Source organism: Sphaeramia orbicularis, chromosome 12, assembly GCF_902148855.1.
Source record: "Sphaeramia orbicularis chromosome 12, fSphaOr1.1, whole genome shotgun sequence".
Taxonomy (NCBI): Eukaryota; Metazoa; Chordata; class Actinopteri; order Kurtiformes; family Apogonidae; genus Sphaeramia; species Sphaeramia orbicularis.
Window position 1 is genome coordinate 2,365,415 of NC_043968.1, and position 22,048 is coordinate 2,387,462.

Genomic DNA, 22,048 nt, shown 5'->3' on the forward strand with positions numbered 1-22,048 from the left:
TAAAGCAGACATGGTCCTTCTAGGCTTCCGTAGTTTTGAAAACAGTGTAATTTATCGTAAAGCAAAGAACAGCCATGTTTATGTCATTTTTTTTTTTTTTTTGTTATTTTCTTTTGAAAACATCAAGAGTTTGCTACATTTGAAAATTTATAAAAAAAAATGATCTTATCATGGAATTATTGACGAGATCTGGATGTTTGTATGAAAAAAATGTGTTTTTTTTTTTTTTTTTTAAGAATTTTGTTTTCTCATGATAACAGTTGATTTTTTTTAGTCACATCAGTTTCTTGAGTTCAAGAGAAAATAACAGATGAATAAAAACAGATAAAACAGACATGGTCCTTCTAGGCTTCCGTAGTTTTACAAACAGGTGTAATTTATCGTAAAGCAGAGAACAGCCATGTTTATCGTGTTTTTTGTCATTTTCCTTCAAAAACATCATTAGTTTTGATAAATTTGAAAATTTATAAAAAGAAAATGACCTTTATCATGGAATTAATGACGAGATCTGGACATGCTCGTATGAAAAACATTTAAAAAAAAAAAAAAAAAGTATTTTGTTTTCTCATGATAACGGTTGATTTTTCAGTTACATTGATGCAACAAAGCTTCAGTTTCTTGAGTTAAAGAGAAAATAACAGATGAATAAAAACAGATAAAACAGACACGGTCCTTCTAGGCTTCCGTAGTTTTACAAACAGGTGTAATTTATCGTAAAGCAGAGAATGGCCATGTTTTTTCATTCATTATCTTTATTTTTTGTCACTGTCTTTTGATATCATGCTCATTTATGTCATGATTCAGGAGTTTGTTGAAGATTTATCAGAAGAAAATGATTGTTTTGTACACATTTATCACATAATTGTTGAAGAATCAGAATTGAAGTTTGTCTGTGAATCACGATCTCTGGAAACATTAAAATAATAAAAGGTTATTTGTTTCTTGTTGATTTTTCTGTTACGTCGATGCAACAAAGTGTGATTCTTAGGAGAAAGTGGATAAAGTCTAATAAATTAAATAAGTCACTTGTATTCAGACATAAAATAATTGGACGCATGGTCGTTCGTTGCTTCCGTACTTTGAACTGGTGCACTGTAGTTGTACAAACTGGTTGATCCATTAAAGCTGCGGTTCCTGCTCTTCTATGTACACAATACTCCAGCATTTACACCAAAAAACTCAATTCCCAGCATGTTTTTGCAGCAGAATTGAGTTTTTCCTAAAGTCTGACTGGGGAACCGCTGCTTGGAATGGCAGGTGTTGGTTTCAGAGGTTTTTTCGGTGCCAGAACCAGCCTCGGAGCGGCGTTAAAGCTCGACTCCAGCTCCGGCTGCGGTCACAGTGACAAGGCCGACAATCGTACGACGTCTGATTCAAAGGCTGAGGCGGACGCAGATACAAACAGTGGACATGGCATTCGGCGCAGTGCATCCGACAGAGTTTTACTCCAAAAAACAAACAAAAAGAACAATGACACTTCATCAGACATTCCAACGCATCGATGAGTCTGACGAACATCAGGTGTAGAAAACTAGTCCCACTGTCCCTGTACGTCAGCGTCTGTTCTGTACATGAATGTGTGAGGTTTTCAGGTTCTGGTCTGGGTTCCAGACCTGGTTCTGGTCTATGTTCCAGACCTGCTTCTGTTCTCTGTTCCAGTCCTGGTTCTGTTCTGTGTTCCAGTCCTGGTTCTGGTCTATGTTCCAGTCCTGGTTCTGTTCTCTGTTCCAGTCCTGGTTCTGGTCTGTGTTCCAGTCCTGGTTCTGTTCTGTTCCAGTCCTGGTTCTGTTCTATGTTCCAGTCCTGGTTCTGGTCTATGTTCCAGTCCTGGTTCTGTTCTGTGTTCCAGTCCTGGTTCTGTTCTATGTTCCGTCCTGGTTCTGGTCTATGTTCCAGTCCTGGTTCTGTTCTATGTTCCAGTCCTGGTTCTGGTCTGTGTTCCAGTCCTGGTTCTGTTCGTGTTCCAGTCCTGGTTCTGTTCTCTTTTCCAGTCCTGGTTCTGGTCTATGTTCCAGTCCTGGTTCTGTTCTATGTTCCAGTCCTGGTTCTATTCTATGTTCCAGTCCTGGTTCTGTTCTATGTTCCAGTCCTGGTTCTGGTCTATGTTCCAGTCCTGGTTCTGTTCTGTGTGTTCCAGTCCTGGTTCTGTTCTATGTTCAAGTCCTGGTTCTGGTCTGTGTTCCAGTCCTGGTTCTGTTCTGTGTTTCCAGTCCTGTTCTGTTCTATGTTCCAGTCCTGGTTCTGTTCTCTGTTCCAGTCCTGGTTCTGTTCTATGTTCCAGTCCTGGTTCTGGTCTCTGTTCCAGTCCTGGTTCTGTTCTCTGTTCCAGTCCTGGTTCTGGTCTATGTTCCAGTCCTGGTTCTGTTCTATGTTCCAGTCCTGGTTCTGTTCTGTGTTCCAGTCCTGGTTCTGTTCTATGTTCCAGTTCCCTGGTTCTAGTTCTGTGTTCCAGTCCTGGTCTGTTCTGTGTTCCAGTCCTGGTTCTGTTCTATGTTCCAGTCCTGGTTTCTGGTCCATGTTCCAGTCCTGGTTCTGGTCTATGTTCCAGTCCTGGTTCTGTTTTATGTTCCAGTCCTGGTTCTGGTCTATGTTCTAGTCCTGGTTCTGTTTTATGTTCCAGTCCTGGTTCTGGTCTATGTTCCAGTCCTGGTTCTGTTCTATGTTCCAGTCCTGTGGTCTGGATGCAGATCAGTCTAACCTATAGAAGTGGGCGGACTTTGACTGGAGGAGAACTGAACTCATCCAACACAGTCCATATATGACTTCTATCAGTGACCAATAGGAACTAAGACTGATATCTGGAACCATTTACATGTTCTAAACCATCAACATAGGACCAGTAGAAGGGAAAGGCAATTTTAATATTTCAAAAATTTGTTACAAATTCAAAATCTAAATTTGTCCAAATTTGTGAACAGACTTTGTAGACATTGCTCCAAGGAAATCACATTTAAAATTTGAAATAAATCTGACCTGAAGTTTTGGAGAAGAAAGTTGTTGAAATCTATGCATTAGTGACCTTGTGTTTGACCCTTCAAGGCCACTCAAGGTCAAAGGTCATGAACCCTAATAAAAGTCCATATATGACTTCCTATCAGTGATCAATAACTACTATATTGATACCTGTGACCATTTCTATATTATAAACCATCCAAATATGGAGCGTTAGAAGGAAAGGCCAATATTTCAAATAAGAAATCTAAGAAGAATCTGTTCTTAATTGCTTGCCTGAGTAAATAAAGGTTTAATTTATTTATTTATTTAAATTTTCTTATTTTTATTATTTTTTTGTTAGGGGTGGGGCTCTGTTGGAACATTGGTGGGAAGCATGGGGTGGGGACTGTTCTTGTTTGTATTCATTCATGTCTGAAACACAATTCTGTAGTCTCTGCATAATACCAATAAAAAAAAAAATTCAAAAGTGAGTCAAAAGTCTAAATTTGACAAAATTGTGAACAGACTTTGTAGACATTGTCCAAAGGAATATACATAAGAAATTTGAAATGAATCTGACCTGTAGTTTTGGAGAGTTGTTGAAATTTCGACATTGGTGACCATGAGTTTGACCCTTCAGGTCATTCAAGGTCAAAGGTCATGGACCCAAATGAAAGTCCATATATGACTTTCAATCAGTAATCAATAGGAACCATATTGATATCTGGAACATTTCCATGTTAAAAACCATCAAAAATATGGACCATTAGAAGGAAAGACAAATTTTTAATATTTCAAAAATTTGTTAAAAATACAAATGCCTAAATTTGTCAAAATTTTGAACAGACTTTGTAGACATTGTCCCAAAGAAGATCCATAAGAAATTGAAATGAATTCAACCTTTAGTTTCAGAGAAGATTGTTGAAATCTAGACATTGGTGACCTTGAGTTTGACCCTTCAAGGTCAAAGGTCATGAACCCAAATCAAAAGTCCATATATGACTTCCATCAGTGATCAATAGGAACTATATTGAGATTTGGAACCATTTGCATGTTGTAAAGCATCAAAATATGGATAATTTTTTAAGGCAAATTTTCCGGCCGCTGAGATAAAAATATCGTAAACATGTTCGGACATTCCAGTGGATCGAGATGTTTTGTCGTATAATCAGCCTTTGGAGTAAAACTCGTGAGCGGATGTTGTTGTTCTTTAAGAGCACGTTCTCCTTCTCCTTCTTCTTCGTTCTCATGAGGTGCAAAACGAAGCTAAAAACAACGACAGTGCAAAGACATTTAACATCAGGACAAAACACAGAAAAAACACTCCTGACAGAACGTCATCTGATTGACATGTTTGAAAAAATGACACGATAACTTTACGAAAATATGGTGGGATTCTCCGAACTGTACAACAACACTGTCCCAGGTGATTCTGGGAGAGCAGACCAATGGACGGAGGCTTTTACAGCAACACTTTAATAATCAGTTGGCATTATGAGTAAAAAAAACAAACAAAAAAAAAAATCTGGAGAGTTATTGTGTATAAAAAAGTCTCAATTAAAAAAAAAAAATCATTACATTTTCTTAAACGCTCACAATCTTGCATTCGCTCACAATCGGATCGGAACCAGCGGACCGGGATGCTGGTTTGCTGTTTCCGTGGAATGTCAAAGTCCAACTGAGGTCCGACTGGAAAACACAAGACACACAAGCACACACACACTGGTCTGGACGAAGCTCCGCCCACAACGCACAGTCTGGACGAGGCTCCGCCCACAACGCACAGTCGGACGAGGCTCCGCCCCCACACCGACCGTCTGTCACAACAAAACAGGGTTGTACACAGTGGGTCCGACAGGCAACTTCAACTGGACGCAGGAGTAAACACGACCCGGAACCAGAACCAGGACCACTGACCCAGAACCAGAACTAAAACCAGAACCCCAGTTTAGACCTGAGGAAGACCAGGAGAACCGGAACGATGTGGGTTTAAGGTTCGTAAACCTCATGAAATCACTAAATAAGGCCTCGATGTTCGATTAATCGCTACATTTATTAACCCAATAAAGACCCAGAACTACTTTTCTATCATTCCCACATGATTTTTTTCTCTCTTTTTAGCCTTTTTTAAGTCATTTATCACCATTTATTCTAATATTATCCTCTATATTTTGCATTTTTCACCGTATTTATTCACTGATCATGTAGATGTTCATTAAAGCTCAGATTAAAGTTGGTAATTACATCAAAAACAACAGAAACCTTTGAATTTACTCTGACTTTAATGAATATCTACATGATCAGTGAATTAAATACAGAAAAATACACAATTTTCACAAAAAAATGTAGAGGATAAAATAATAAATTGTGATGAATCACCTTGGAAAAATTAATTTACACAGAAAAATTCATTTGGACGTCACCAAAAAAAAAAAAAAAAAAAAAAAAAGGGCTTTAAGGCTTTAAGACAAATTAATTCTAAAATCTACATTTAAATTTTCCAAAGTCACTTATTGCTGTTTATAATATTAGCCCTCAAATTTAGCATTTTTCAGGCATCTTCCTATATTTAATTCACTAATTATTTAGATTTAAGTGTTTTATCACCATTTATTATAATATTATCCTCTGCATTTTACATTTTTTTCAGTGAAAATCAAGTATTTTCCTGTATTTAATTCACTGATCATGTAGATGTTCATAAAAGCTCAAATTAAAGTTGAGGTTATTATATCAAATACACAGAAAACCTTTGAATTTACTCTGAGCTTTAATGAATATCTACATGATCAGTGAATTAAATACAGAAAAATACACAATTGTCACAAAAAAATGTAGAGGATAAAATAATAAATTGTGATGAATCACCTTGGAAAATTTACTCATACAGAAAAATTAATTTGGACGTCACAAAAAAAAAAAAAAAAAAAATCTAGGCCTTTAAGGGTTAAAGATGAATTAATTATTATCTACATTTAAATGTTCCAAAGTCATTTATCACTGTTTATAATATTATCCCTTGAATTCTGCATTTTTCAGGCATCTTCCTACATTTAATTCACTAATTATATAGATTTTTTTGGCAACTTCCAAGTCAATTTTTCTCTATTTAACCTTTCTTAAGTGTTTTATCACCATTTATTATAATATTATCCTCTGCATTTTACATTTTTTTCAGTGAAAATCAAGTATTTTCCTGTATTTAATTCACTGATCATGTAGATGTTCATAAAAGCTCAAATTAAAGTTGAGGTTATTATATCAAATACACAGAAAAAACCTTGAATTTACTCTGAGCTTTTATGAAAATTTATATGATCAGTGAATTAAATATAGAAAAATACACAATTTTCACTAAAAATGCAGAAGATAAAACAATAAATTGTGATGAATCACCTTGGAAAATTTACTTATCCAGAAAAATTTATTTGGACGTCACCAAAAAAAAAAAAAAAAAAAAAAAAAAAAAAATCTAGGCCTTTAAGGGTTAAAGATGAATTAATTATCTACATTTAAATTTTCCAAAGTCATTTATCACTGTTTATAATATTATCCCTTGAATTCTGCATTTTTCAGGCATCTTCCTACATTTAATTCACGTAATTATATAGATTTTTTTGGCAACTTCCAAGTCCATTTTCTCTATTTAATTTTTCTTAAGTATTTTATCATATATATATTTTAATTATTATATTTTTATCACCATTTATTATAATATTATCCTCTGTATTTTGCTTTTTTTCAGTGAAAATCCTGTATTTTCTTGTATTTAATTCACTGATCATGCAGATGTTCATTAAAACTTAGATTAAAGTTGTGGTTATTTTATCAGAAACAGAGAAAACTGAAGAACAAATGACTTTTAGGTCAAATCTCTCATTAACTGAACATAAACCGACGTTTCCATGGTAACTACGGAGCCTCTGAACGTCCAAATGGGTCATATCTGATGACCATGAAAAGAAGAAGAACTGTATTTTACACCATTATGACATGTATTGATAGAATTAGTGGATCACCAGGTATTAAACAGTTTAGATCAGTAGATGGTTTTGGTCACTGACTGTTTAAGTCTGTGAGTTTTTATAAATGAAGTCATAATATTAAGAAAATAAAGCCACGTTGCATTTTTATGAGTAAAGAAATGATCATGAAAATCCGAAGCTGAAGTTCCCAGATGGACCGTTTTATGTATGAGTATTTGGACCTGTTCCTCTGATACTTGTACACCTTTATGAGTTATTCTCAACAAATGACATCTTAAAACCTCAAATGATCGTATTTGTGTGCCTCTAATCCACCTCTGGAATGTGTGAACCATAAAGTTTGAGGAAAAAAAACTGTGAGAAAGAGCCACGCCCCAACAAGTGAAGTTCTGTGAAATAAATCAGAAAACTGTGGGTTTTAGTTGGAATTTGATGTTTGGTTTGTTGTTTTAGTTTTTTCTGCGCCTTCTGTCCTTATTTATTGATGTTACTACTATCAGTTTGTTTTTTTCCTTCTGTTTCCTTCCTTATTGACAGTTTTTTTTCAGTTTTATGGGGGTTGTATCTAGATAACGAAAGATGATATCTGACCATAAAATGAAACACCGATGTTGACTGGCATTCATTCACTTCCTTATTCGACAGTAACGGATGCATCAGCAGTACAGTTTTATACAAACATACAGAGACCGTTCACCAAAGACTAAAGAGTCTGGACCCGTTGAATTCAGGTGTTTCTTTTCTAACAGGGCTTTGGGATACAAAACATAATGAACTAACTGTCATAATATAGTTTTATATTATGGGATAAATATCATTGCATTCGACTTAATTTCTCTCAACATTGTGTTGTTGGGGGGGTTTTTTTTTTTTTTTTATTTGACTTCCACTTAACCGTGAATTTTAGTGAACTTTGTGCATTTTAGCATATTTTAAAAATGTATTCAGTGCATTTTAGCATTTTTTGTGTGTATTTTAGTGGTAGTTTTTGGGAATTTAGGTTCATTTTAGTGTATTTTTTGTGTATTATACACCAAGTTTAATAACTATGAGGCCGTTGAACTGTTATTTATGTCTGAAATGACCAGAGACACCATGAACAAATGTCTTTAAAAAGTTCTCATTTTTATTTACTTAATAAATTTGAATAATGTTTTTTCCATCCCTGACTATGATTTTAAATGTTCGTCCTCCTAAATTTCTACAATATTTTCATGCTCTGACTGTAAATAATAATTTTCTACCACACTAACCATCTATTTTCATCACATCTGACTGAGGAAGAAAAATCTACCATTAAACTTTAAGCAAATATTGATGTTTTGTTCTTAAATCCTCATGAACAGGACATCTTACAGCTGTAGACATCATGTGTCCCAATATTTACGTCTATATAGTTTATAAAAAAAATATCATTTACAGTCAGAGCAGGAAAAATATTTGAGAAATTTACAGGTAGAACATTTTAAATCAGTCATAAACCTATAAATAATGACAAATTTGATTTTTTTCTTTTTATTTTAGTTTTAAAAAGTGAAATTACATGAAAATAATTACATTCATAAGCTATACTTTGACAAAAAATGTGGATAACCTGAACAATATAACAATATGAAATGTCTTAAGAGAAATAAGTGTAATTTTAACAATATTCTGTCTGTTATTAAATGTTTTGTGTATTTGTAGATCCACTGCACTATAATATTGACGTGTAAATGATAAACGGAGGCAGAATATTGTTAAAATTACACTTATTTCTCGTAAGAAATGTCTGGTTGTTCATCGTATTCACATTTTTTAAAGGATAGTCTGTAGATGTAAACATTGTCCTCATGTAATTTCACTTTTAATTTTACTTTTTTTTTTTTAACCCAGTTTAGATCATATTGGTCTGAATGTGGAACCTGGACTATGAGGAGTTTGACCCCCCCGTTCTGGTCTAATTCTGACACTTGGACCGGGTCTGGTTCTGTTACTGAGGCCGGTTTGGGTTCGGGTTCTGGTCCGGACGACTCACAGAACATTCGTCACCAGAAAACAACCGACGTACAGACATTATTGGCCAAGGGCACTTTTTCCAAACATTTCATCAGAAATGGAGCTGCTACTGATTTATGCTGATTTTTGCTGATTATTTTTTTCCCCGGAACGTTGAAGTTTGCTTGTCGACTCGTCCACTTTTAACGTCCAGCAGCGTCGGTACAGCAGAAAAAAAAAAACAAAAAATAATAATAACAATAACCGTACAAAAACTAAAAGGCGTACAGAAGCTTTCCAGTCAGAGAAGCGACGGACCCAAACATCAGGTACAAAACGTTTCATCTGTGGCACCCGTTGAACGTCTGTGTTTCTGGAGGATGTGCGACAAGGTTTCCATGGTAAACACTGAACTCACCTGGCATCGCCGGCGGTTTTAACACGTGCGGTCTCTCTGCTCCACATCCCAAAAACAAAACAAACAAACAAAAAATAATAATAATAAAAACCTGAAGCCGTGGCTCGGACGTGAGCAGGTGGAAGACAGATCAACTGCCCCAGGGGATTGTGGGAAACACAGTCCAGCTGCTTTTGGATTTTTTTTTTTCTCACAGGGTTAAAGACGGAAAACAGCAGCGAGATGTGGACGAGGAGTGAGACCAGCGCTGTTTCCTGTCCCTCTGGAAGGTGTGCTTGGAGATGAGCCGGAGGGACTTCAGTCTGGTCCTGGTCCTAGTCCAGGTCCTGGTCCAGGTCCAGGTCCCGGTCCTGGTGACTGATCAGAAGTAAAGCGCCGGCTCGCTGCTGTAGTCGGACAGGGACGAGCTGTCTGCGGGGGTGAGCTGAGGAGAAAAGACTGACGTTAAAAAGGAGGAATTCTCGCACACAACCCAGAGACATGAGAGATGAAATTCAATTTCACCATTATGCTTTTATAAAAATCGTCCTAATTCCATAATCCGATTTCAATTTAAAATCGATTAATCGTGCAGCCCTAATACACACCTCAACAAAGACTTTTAAGAACATCATTGCCTTTACAACTTTAACAGCTCGTCGGCTCATTTGACTTAAATGGAAAGACCGACATTCAACCTCTGGATTAAAGACCTTATGAACGATCTGACATCAGAGAAAATAAGAAACCACAAAGAGGCATCCAGCCAAATCCTGTGCAATGTGGCAACCTGTCTTATTATATATTAAACAGACGAACACAGACAATTTCTCATTGTAACTAAGGATATACGTATATATATATTATATATATTATATATATATATATATATATATATATATAATAATTATATATTTATTATTTATTTTATTTTATTTTTTTTTAAATCTATTAATGTTATTTCATGTTTCATTTCGGATGTGTATGTTTATGTATTTTTGTTGAAGTGTGAGGTGCAATGCTGTTTTATTTTGTGTGCATTCAATTGGTAAAGTTGTGATTGTTACAATATAAAAATTAAATTAAAAATCTTTGGAGAAAAAGGAGGAATTCTGGGAGTTATACCAAAGGAGACGTTTAGTTCAGACCCAGTTATTAGGGTCCAAATACATGAACCAAATACAATACAAATACAGTGAACCAAAGACTAATAATAGTGGGTGCAGATAAATATGAGCCCTTTAAAACAACCACATAAACTTGGATAAAAACTGTGATGATTCGTCTTTTTGGGCTGTTCATGAATTTAGTCTCTTCTCTACGACGGATTAAAGCCTCTTAAAAATAAAGAACTAATTGCAGCCCTCCATCTGCAGCACTTTGGAGTCTAATAGGTTGATAAATATAATGTAATTGTCATTACATCCATATTAGTCCATGCTACATTCATATTTTTTTTAAAGTGATCCTCTTCTCCTCGGTGGGAAATGATGTGTCACTTTATTCAGCTTCACCTCAGGCCACATTAAAGTTGGATCACATGTAATTAGTAGGAAATTCAAAAGGGGGATGACGTGGAGTAAAAAAAAAAATAGGACCAAGCAGTCCAACAGCATATTTAAAGACGGTAATAGACATTTGTTTGACCTTTTAAGGTCACTCAAGGTCAAAGGTCATGGCACCAAATGAAAGCCCATATCTGACTTCCTATCTATTACCATAGTAATTATATCAATATCTTCAACTGTTTTCAAGTTATAGCACTTTGGAATGTGTCCCATTATAAACCACTGGGGATTTAGAAAATATCCAAAATTCAGAATCGATATTTCCCAATTATTTGATCAACTTGGTAGACCTTACTCCAAAATATATTCCACAACAATATCAAGTCATTTCTGTTTCTGGTTTCATCGAAGAAGATTGTTGAAAAATTGTTTATGGATGACGGACAGATGACATAATAACCCTTCAGGGTCGGATGTCATGTTCTATGTGGATCAGAACGAGTGAATGTGTGAGGTTGTCAGGTTCTGTTCAGGTTCTGTTCTGTGTTCCAGTCCTGGTTCTGTTCAGGTTCTGTTCTGTGTTCCAGTCCTGGTTCTGTTCAGGTTCTGTTCTGTGTTCCAGTCCTGGTTCTGTTCAGGTTCTGCTCTATGTTCCAGTCCCTGTGGTCTGGATGCACATCAATCTAACTATAGAAGTGGGCGGACTTTCACTGGAGGAGAACTCCCCTCATAGATGCAGATGTAAATTAGCTAAAGGCTAACTCTGGTACCGTGTAAACTTTAACTTAAACTTCAGTTTTTACTTGGAACAGACAAATGCCGTGTTTCCACTACGTGGTATCGGCTCGACTCGACTCGACTCGACTCGACTCAGCCTTTTTACGTTTCCATTACGAAAAAGGACCTGGAATCTGGTACCTGGTCCTAGTTTTTGGTATCACCCCTCCGCTGAGGTTCCAGGACTGGGGACCAGATCCTAAAAGGTGACACTGTGTAAACACTGCAGACCACTGACTGGTCAGACAGTCGCCTCTGTGACCTACTGTTTTATAAAAAACAGATGTGGAAGTTGACAGTAAATATGTCGGTAGGTGAATCCACATGATGACAGCCTGTAAAAACTACACCATGGTTTGTCCAGGAGGTTCAGATGTGAAAATCCAGCATGAGTTTGACAAGACAATAAGCAAGATTATCAGCAACTCTCTGAGCTACGACACAGAAGTAACGCGCTGCATCGCTATGACGTCCAGGTACTGTAATGTCTGTAGTACCCTGTAATGCAGGGGTGTCAAACTCAGATCCTCAAGGGCCGGTATCCTGAATGTTTTAGATGTTTCCCTCTTCCAACACACCTGATTCAAATGATAAGCCTATCATCCAACTCTGCAGAAGCCTGATAACAACCGTCAGGTGTGCTGGAAGAGGGAAACATCTAAAACATGCAGGATACCGGCCCTCGAGGACCGGAGTTTGACACCTGTGCTGTAATGGAAACGGCTCTACAGGATAGGACCTGGTACCCAGAGTCGAGCCGGTTCCATGTAGTGGAAACAGCGGCAAAAGTCGTCTCTGATATTCCATGTTTTCATGGTGTTTCTCTCACCATGACCTCCTCTGTCAGCTGCATCTGTTGTGGTGAAGTGACGTCTTCCTGGGAAACGCCGCCGTCGTGTTTTTGTTCTTGCCACGTGCTGAAGTCCACCGAGTGTTTGGGGACGTAGTTGGACAGTGTCTGGCAGAAAAAGGCAAGAAAAACTCAAATAAAGATTATGATATTAATAAAAATACAAAAGTGTTCATATTTCGTGCTACATGTGCAGATAATGACAATAATTATTAGTTAAATATATGTTCAAATATATGTTGAAAGGGGAGAATGAGAAGTTTCATTGGAAAAAAAGAACACACAATGTCTTAAAAAAGATTTTTTTTGTCATTTTACCTTTTTGAAAAACACAAACCAACTACATTTAATTACATTCTGCATTTCATATAAATATATGTTATTTATGTTCATGATGTTGACTCATATATTTTCTTTGTGTACTTTTATGTTCTTCCACCAGGGGGCGAACTCTGCACATATATGTACATAAAAGTATCATGACTCAAAGGAGATGCTCTACATGTTCACATTTATCCATTTAAAGGTCTAGAATGATGCACATGCTCCATTATTTTTATAATACTTGAATCTATTTTCTTTAGCTGAAGTGTGTAATGTATTAAACAACAACTATTGATTATTTTCACTTGTGTTTTTGACTAATCGATTGGTCTGGAAAAGGTGTGGATGTGATTAAATGTCAGTTGTTCAGTTTATTTTGACAAAGAGGGAAATAAAACTGAAATTTTAATAAAACTTTAAGACGCTGGAATCAGAGAGTTGACCCTTTTTTCTTAAAATAATACTGAAAACCACCACTGATTATAAAAACAGTCGTCGATAACAGCAGTAGTTGGCAAGAATCTATGAAAATATATGAATTTTTAACCATTGTTAGGTGTTTAATGTCTATTTTTTAACCCTTTCATGCATACTGGTCACTACAGTGGACAGTTATTCAAAGCTGTTCTCTTATATATTCATGGATTTTGTTGTTTTAGATCCATATCAGCCAACACAGTGGATGCTTATGCACCATCCCATACACTGCAATTAGTAGTAGCAGTAGTAATTTATTCATCTATTTAACAGAACATGATGTATACATACATACAGTTTGGATTTCTATATTAAACAGGGGCAAGAAGGCGTCGGCTGAAGCAGCAGCTTATTTATGCCTTCCCTATTTACAAGAAGAAAAGTTGCAGAAACAAAAAAGATAACAAGATGGCACAGTTTTAAACAATAATATAGTAAAACAAATAATATAATCTAAGCAAAATCTTAGATTCACACTCATAGTTGGCTTACTTTATCCTAATAATAATTCATACCATTACTGTAACTGTGATGTTCTTGATAAACCTGATCTGCAGTAACATGACCGAGTGTAAATCAATTGCTTGTTATTGTTATTAGACTGTAATTAACAGGGTTGTTTGTTTTTTTAAACAAAAATACTTTTTTTGCATATTATCTCCATGAAGTGAGTAGTGACTAGTATTAGAGTATGTTCAAATGTGAGAAAACGTCAGATTAGCAGCATTAAAAATGTTTTTATTTCATAGTTTTCACACTGTACGTCAGTAAATACATGTTTCTTTGCTTCGAAAAATAAACACATGGTATCAGGCTGAGTGGACATTTTTGGAACTCCATGAAAAACAGGTTCATAAGATAATTTTCATGCTTAAAGAGGAATAAAAACACTGGAAAAAAAATCTTGATTAAGGTTCTCATAATTCATGCATGAAAGGGTTAATACTAACCACCTGAAATTCATGCTTTTTAGTCATAAGGACTGTTGTAAAATGTGTTTCGCTGCAGACAGGACTTAGATTCTGTCGTTTTACTGGGTTTCCTGTCTGTTTTCTGCAGCTGATGGTGGATTTTCTCTTGGAGTCCATTAGTCAAAGTGAGCATGTTTAAGGCAGGGCAAAGGAAATTAAATGAAGACATCTGATGAGTCGTCCTCCACCCTCTAGAATATGAAGTCCAACTAGTTTTCATGGCTGCAGATCTGTGTGTTTGATGTGGACCGGTCCTTCAAAATAAAAGCCTACTACTGTTCGTCCAAAACAATACAGTCTCGGAAAAAATTCTTAGACACCCCCCCCCCCCCCCCCCCGTTTTCTTCAGTTTCTTGTTCATTTTAAAGCCTGTTTACAACTACAGGTCCATTTATTTGGACAAATATAATGATACCAACAAAAATAGCTCATAGTAGTTTAATTTCAGAGCTGATATCTATCCATTTAAAATGTTTTTTTTTGGGATAATAACCAAAATCACTTCAGTTCTTAAATCAATACCTTTGTCATTGCACTGACAAAAACAGTGCTTTTATTCATTCCATGTTTTCTTTTCTGTCTGTTTTAGTCACATGATACACACAGGAGTTAAGATTGGATTACATAATCATTGTTTTTGATGACTTTGGATGGTCTAATATTTTTTTTTGTATGTGTAAATGGTAAACTGAGGCTGAATATTGTTAAAACTGCACTTATTTTTCTTAAAATACTTTCATAATGTAATTTTGGGTTTTTCACGGTTATTATTTTCCTGGTCCCGCCCACTTCAGATCATGTTGGGTTGAATGTGGAAGCTGAACTCAAATGGGTTTGACGTCCCCGCTGTGGAAGAACCAACATGATGCAGAGAAGACAGGAAACGAGTTCATGAACTAATGAATAATATAAGAAAAGATGAATAAAGCAGGAAATGAGAAAATGCGGAAAATGAACAAAATTAAGAGAATAATATAAGAAATGATCAAAATAAGAATAATAAAAAAAGATTGGAAATAATCATCAAAACGAGAAAAATTGAGAGAATAATGGAGAATAAAAAAAATTAACACAATAATGAAAAAAATTAACAAAAACGAATACTGAAAAATGAGGAAAATGTGGCATGTTTTGGTTTTTTTTCCAATATTCTTCATAAAAATTTAATTCCTGATTTGTTTTATTTTTTCATCCTGGCATATGTCAGTGATTAACACCAACATTAATTCATGTACATTATTATTTTTGGTTCTAGGTCAAATGCTAAAATATGTCTGTGAATTTTATACTCACTTGGTGGAAAGGTGTTAGTGTAGGAATTTAACACTTTTTTTTTTTACAATGTGATGATTTTAATGGATGGATCAGAATTTTATAAAATCATGCAAAAATTAACTTTTGAATTCTGACCTAAAACAAATTGTGAAAAAATAATAATCTGACCTGTTATAACATTAAAGTGCAAAGTGTGCATAATATGCTCACCTCGATACCAGCAGGTTAATAAGTCATAAAACCTGTGAGTATAAAGCACTGACACTAATCATCACATGTGATCCACAGAGTTCACACAGGCCTGTTTGTTTCTAAAATAGAGTTTTAATTGCTCATAGTTCAGATCACACCCTCAGAGATAATGAGAGTGAATCATGAACTCGTTTCCTGTTTTCTCTGCATCATGTTGGTTCTTCCACAGCAGGGACGTCAAACCCATTTGAGTTCAGCTTCTACATTCAACCCAACATGATCTGAAGTGGGCGGGACCAGGAAAATAATAACAGTGAAAAACCCCAAATTACATTATGAAAGTGTTTTAAGAAAAATAAGCGCAGTTTTAATAATATTTAGCCTCAGTTTATCATTTACACACACAAAAAAAATTATTAGACCATCCAAAGTCATCAAAAACAATGGTTATGCAATCCAGTTCTAACTCCTGTGTGTGTCATGTGACTAAAACAGACAGAAAAGAAAACATGGAATGAATAAAAGCACTGTTTTTGTCAGTAAATAAAATAAATAAGTAATCCAATTTTTATGAAGAATATTGAAAAAAAAAAACATGCCATGTTTTCCTCATATTTTTCAGTATTCATTTTTGTTAATTTTTTTCATTATTGTGTTTTTTTTTTGGTTTATTCTTTTCATTATTCTCTTAATTTTTGCACATTTTGATGATCATTTCCAACCTTTTATTATTATTATTCCTATTTTAATAATTTCTTTGATTATTCTCTTTATTTTGTTCATTTTCTGCATTTTCTCATTTCCTACTTTATTTATTTTTTCTTATATTATTATTATTATATCATTCTCTTTGTCATGTTGGTTCTTCCACAGCAGGGACGTCAAACCCATTTGAGTTCAGCTTCTACATTCAACCCAACATGATCTGAAGTGGGCGGGACTAGGAAAATAATAACAGTGAAAAACCCCAAATTACATTATGAAAGTGTTTTAAGAAAAATAAGCGCAGTTTTAATAATATTTAGCCTCAGTTTATCATTTACACACACAAAAAAAATTATTAGACCATCCAAAAACAATGGTTATGCAATCCAGTTCTAACTCCTGTGTGTGTCATGTGACTAAAACAGACAGAAAAGAAAACATGGAATGAATAAAAGCACCGTTTTTGTCAGTAAATAAAATAAATAAGTAATCCAATTTTTATGAAGAATATTGAAAAAAAAAAAACATGCCATGTTTTCCTCATATTTTTCAGTATTCATTTTTGTTAATTTTTTTCATTATTGTGTTTTTTTTGGTTTATTCTTTTCATTATTCTCTTAATTTTTGCACATTTTGATGATCATTTCCAACCTTTTATTATCATTATTCCTATTTTAATAATTTCTTTGATTATTCTCTTTATTTTGTTCATTTTCTGCATTTTCTCATTTCCTACTTTATTTATTTTTTCTTATATTATTATTATTATATCATTCTCTTTGTCATGTTGGTTCTTCCACAGCAGGGACGTCAAACCAATTTGAGTTCAGCTTCTACATTCAACCCAACATGATCTGAAGTGGGCGGGACCAGGAAAATAATAACAGTGAAAAACCCCAAATTACACTGTGTACTATTACAGCTACAAAAAGGACAGAGTTTACTTTAGCATGAAATGCTGCTGCTGCTAAATGGACAGTCTATCCTTGATATTTACAGCAGTTTTTTTTGTGTTTTGTGTCAGAATTTAGGGCAGGTAGAAGGATGGGGTAAGGGGTTAAACTTCATCCCGCTCCTTTTCAAATGTTGGACTTTCTTTTATATAATCTTTTTGTTGTTTGGTTTTAATGCTAATTCAAAATAAATTAATAAATAAACAAACCCAGATGCAGGCCTTTAATGGGATTATTCTCTGGCTCTCACCGTTGCTGTTGCTGCTGTGAGTCGGGGATCCGGTCAAACTGGGTCTGGGGATGTGGATCCGTCCCACCATGCTGGGCTGCTCGTCTGCCGCCGGTGCTGCCTTCCCGTCCTGTTTGTCCTCGTCGTCCTCGTCGCCGCTGTCCCATACGCTGCTCTCCGACGGGTACTCGTACGTACTCTGAAGACTGGACTCGTTGAAGGAGATCTTCAACTGCAGGAAACGAAACACAAACCAACACGTTACATTCACAGGAAGTCAGTGATTCCCTCTGGTAACAAACGTACTTTGACTCCATGAAGGATAAAACTAGATTTTAGATTAGATTAGATTAGGGATGTAACGATATGAAAATTTCATATCACAGTTATTGCGACCAAAATGATCACAGTTATCATTATTATCACAGTATTGTTGAAACTGTGCTCAAAATGTTCAAAAAGTACTGATACACACACTGAAATAATTTAACCAAGTTGTATTTTGAAAAATAAATAAATACATAAAAAATAATAATAATAAAAAAATAATAATAAAATAACAGCACAATGTACTTTCTGTTGGCAGAAACACTCAAATATTAACATGTAAACATCAAACATACAAATGTGCATTAAAGATGGCCATTGTTTGACCATTTTCCATATCCAGTTTGAGTTGTTTTGGATGGATGGATGGATGGATGGATGGATGGATGGATGGATGGATGGATGGATGGATGGATGGATGGATGGATGGATGGATGGATGGATGGATGGATGGATGGATGGATGGATGGATGGATGGATGGATGGATGGATGGATAGATAGATAGATAGATAGATAGATAGATAGATAGATAGATAGATAGATAGATAGATAGATAGATAGATAGATAGATAGATAGATAGATAGATAGATAGATTACCGCACATCCATCTATCTATCTATCTAACATGGTTATCATGATAATTATAATTTAAATGCCAATACTAACCATCAGGAATTTTACCGCGGTTTATCGTTATACCGGTAATCGTTACATCCCTAGATTAGATTAAGAAAATAAGGTTCCAGTAGCAGCACAAAAACGAATGTACACATGACAGAAATATTACAAGAAAATATTAATAACAATAACTATGAAAAAGTAGTAAAAAATAAGATATTGCACATTAGAAAGTACTAGTGGAAATAAATAATAGTCATAAATGATAATAAAAAGTAATTATGTTATGGTATATATTTATTTATTTATAAATAACAGCAAAACTACTACTACTACTAATAATAATATTGATGTTTCTAAACTATATGGACAAAAGTATTGGGACACATCATGTCTACAACTGTAAGAAGTCCTGTTCATGAGGATTTTATTGTTTATTGTTTATTGTTTCTTGGGGATCCCCATTAGCTTCCACTGTAGTGGTTGCTAGTGTTCCTGGGGTCCCAGTTAAAAAGACATGAAAAATTGACACGTCATTCACAATAAATACAGTGACAATGCAGTAGCAATAAATAACAGTTAACACACCCAATAAGTACAACTTTCACATAATTATTGACATAATTCTAATTATTTGAGATAATTCTTTGAGATAAAAACATCAACATTTCCTTAAAGTTTAACGGTAGATTTTTCTTCCTCAGTCAGATGTGATAAAAGTAGATGGTTACATGTGGTAGAAAGTTATTATTTACAGTCAGAGCAGGAAAAATATTTTAGAAATTTAGAGGAAGAACATTTAAAATCATAGTCATGGATAAAAACAATAATACTGTTGAGAGAAATGGAGTCAAAACCACCTCTGAGGCATTTAACCCAAACTAACCAGTGTAGTAATATTTATCCCAACATAAACTGGGTGTTTTTCTGAAACTGGTCCTAAAAACAGGACATGAGGCTAAAAATTCAACCCAGATGTAGACTAATGTTATGAAGCAAGTTTGGAGGCACTTTGGGTCTATTCTCAAAATAAATATTTACTGTGATAAAACACATTTTTATTTGATGTGTGCATACAAAAATCTGCATGTAACACAGTAAAAAGGACACGAAAATGACACGCTACTATTTTATCAAATATCTCTTTAATCTCTCACAGGCATATTTTGGGCAGAGAGTTTCACGAAAATGACCGCTGATGCAAAATCATTTGTGATTAATATGCGTTTAAATGGACAGGTTCTGTATGTAACGTGAGTGGACACAATGGGTTCCACACCAAACCTGGAATGAGTCTGCATGTCCACATACTTCTGTCCATATAGTGAATGATACAGAAAATGAAAATGAAAACTCCTTAAACTAAACTAAAATGGTCTACATTCTTTACTGTTCAGTCTGAGTCCGGACCAGTTCTAGACCACCTCTGTTTACCAACACAAACCAACCATGGACCAGTGTTGGAGTCTGAGTCCGTACCAGTTCTAGACCACCTCTGTTTACCAACACAACAAACCAACCATGGACCAGTGTTGGAGTCTGAGTCTGGACCAGTTCTAGACCACCTCCATGGACCGGTGTTGGACCAGTGTCAGAGTTTCCGGTTCTCAGTTCAGACTTGAACGTTCCGAAGGCTTTGGGCTGTGATCTGTGGTGAACATTAACGGGTTACGACCTTCTTCCTTATTACTCTCAAATGACACAGTCAGGGTTTAACCCAGTCGTATAACGCTGAGGCATCGCCGTGGAAACCAGCCAGACCAAATGAATGTCAAACCAGTGATGATTATTATTATTGTTACTATCATTACGCAAAGCAAGAAATGACTGACTTCCAAAAACAAACAGAAAACAGGCACTGATAGGAACTAAATATGAAACAATATTTTGCTACAGAGACTTTTTTTTTGCTAAAATTAATTTGTTTTTGATCATGTAACAGTTTGCTATACTGTGTTTCAAATACAGGTTAATTTTAGAGGACATTTAGTCTATATAATGTATATTATTCTGGACGGAGGCAGTAAATCCAGGTGTAGATTACTGCACAAAGGGAGAGTTTGATTTTCCTTGGTCAGAATATGTACAGTCAGTCCAGCTGGGATTTACAAGGAGGACAATTAATACTGAACAAACAAGAACTGAAACTATGAATTATGAAAGAGCTGCAGCATCTGAACCTGACCACAATGAACATTTGACAGATAAACAGAACCACAGTGCTGCAGTTCCACAACCACAGTTTGTCTGGGTCTTTTATGGATTGGGATTGTCTCTGTCAACTCAACAGATTTTTTTTACTGGTAAGTTTTGCTTTGTTTTTTTGTTTTTTTTTTTAAATCAATTACTAGAAATTTCAGGCGACCCCATTTGAATTCCAGGCGACCCCACGTGGGGTCCCGGCCCCAGGGTTGAAAAACACTGATTTAATGGTTCAGGCTTTACAGGGTTAAACGTGGTTAAACTAGACTAAAGTATAGTAAAAAAAAAAAAAAAAAAAACAACTTTTATTTAACCTTTATTTATGCAGGCATGCAATTAAGAACAGATTGTTATTGACAAATGCAGCCTGATCAAAGAGCAACGTCTCCTTGAGGGGTGGGGGGGGCTAAAAGTAAAAACAAGGTTAAAACAATTACAGAAACAAACTGTTAATAAATAAGTACAGTTTCAGACTCACAGTTTGTCTTTTATGGATTGAGACTGTCTCTGTCAACTCAACATATACTTGTTATTAATAAGGTTTTTTTTTTCTTTTTTTTTTGTCAATTACTGGAAATTTCAGGCAACCCCATTTGAATTCCAGGCGACCCCATGTGGGAAAACACTGTCATAAGGACTGTTTTTACGGTGTTTATAGCAAGGTTATTATCGTTAACGAAAACCAACAAAATGACGAAAACTAGAATTGAAAAAACATTATCGTTAAACTGAAATAAATGAAAACTATAATTAAAAGAAAAAACATAACTAACTGAAACTGTATTGTATGTTTACAAAACTAACTAAAATGGATAAAAATTATGGATAAAATTCCCTTTGTTTTCGTCTTTGTCAATGTCGGATTGATACGAAATCGATTTATTTCGCTCTAGCAATTTTAGCTAGCGGCACCATACGACACTTCACAGTCCGTCACTTCTCGTCACTTGTGGTTTCCAGTCGTCTTCTAGTCCCCACTCTGCCTGGAAACATGGAGACTAAAGTTGGGAGCAAGCAGCAGAGTCCTGTCTGGGATTTATTTGAATACGACAGAGAAGAAGAGAAAAGATACGACAAAACTAAAATTAATACTAAAACTAAACTAAAACTAAGCATTTAGAAAAAAATGAAAACTAATAAAAACTAGCAAACCTGCACTAAAAACTAATTAAAACTAACTGAATTAGAGAAAAAGAAGTCAAAACTCAAAAAAACTAAACTATAATGAAAAATCCCAAACTATTATAACCCTGGTTTATGAGAGGATCCTCCAGTGTAAATCCTTCTCCTACTGGTTAAAGCTTCCAGAAACCTAGGGAAAAGCCTGGACCCAGTGCATTGTGG

The 22,048-nt window shown here is 35.2% G+C and overlaps 1 protein-coding gene across 3 annotated transcripts in view; it reads right to left on the minus strand.

Moving 5' to 3' along the window:
• Positions 1-879: 879 nt before the first annotated feature.
• Positions 880-22,048, minus strand: part of tprn (taperin) — an 82,618-nt gene continuing 61,449 nt past the window's right edge. The window contains exons 4-7 of one of the 3 annotated variants that reach the window (XR_003936943.1): positions 17,577-17,787; positions 12,409-12,537; positions 9,071-9,739; positions 880-890 (exon numbers count right to left, since the gene is read on the minus strand). Coding sequence is in view for 2 of the 3 variants with exons in the window: in XM_030150501.1 (XP_030006361.1) it covers positions 9,630-9,739; positions 12,409-12,537; positions 17,577-17,787 (450 nt within the window). In the remaining variant the exon portion in view is untranslated. Of the gene's footprint in view, positions 891-8,776; positions 9,740-12,408; positions 12,538-17,574; positions 17,788-22,048 lie in introns of those variants that run through there. The other 2 variants (XM_030150502.1, XM_030150501.1) reach the window with 2 other exon arrangements.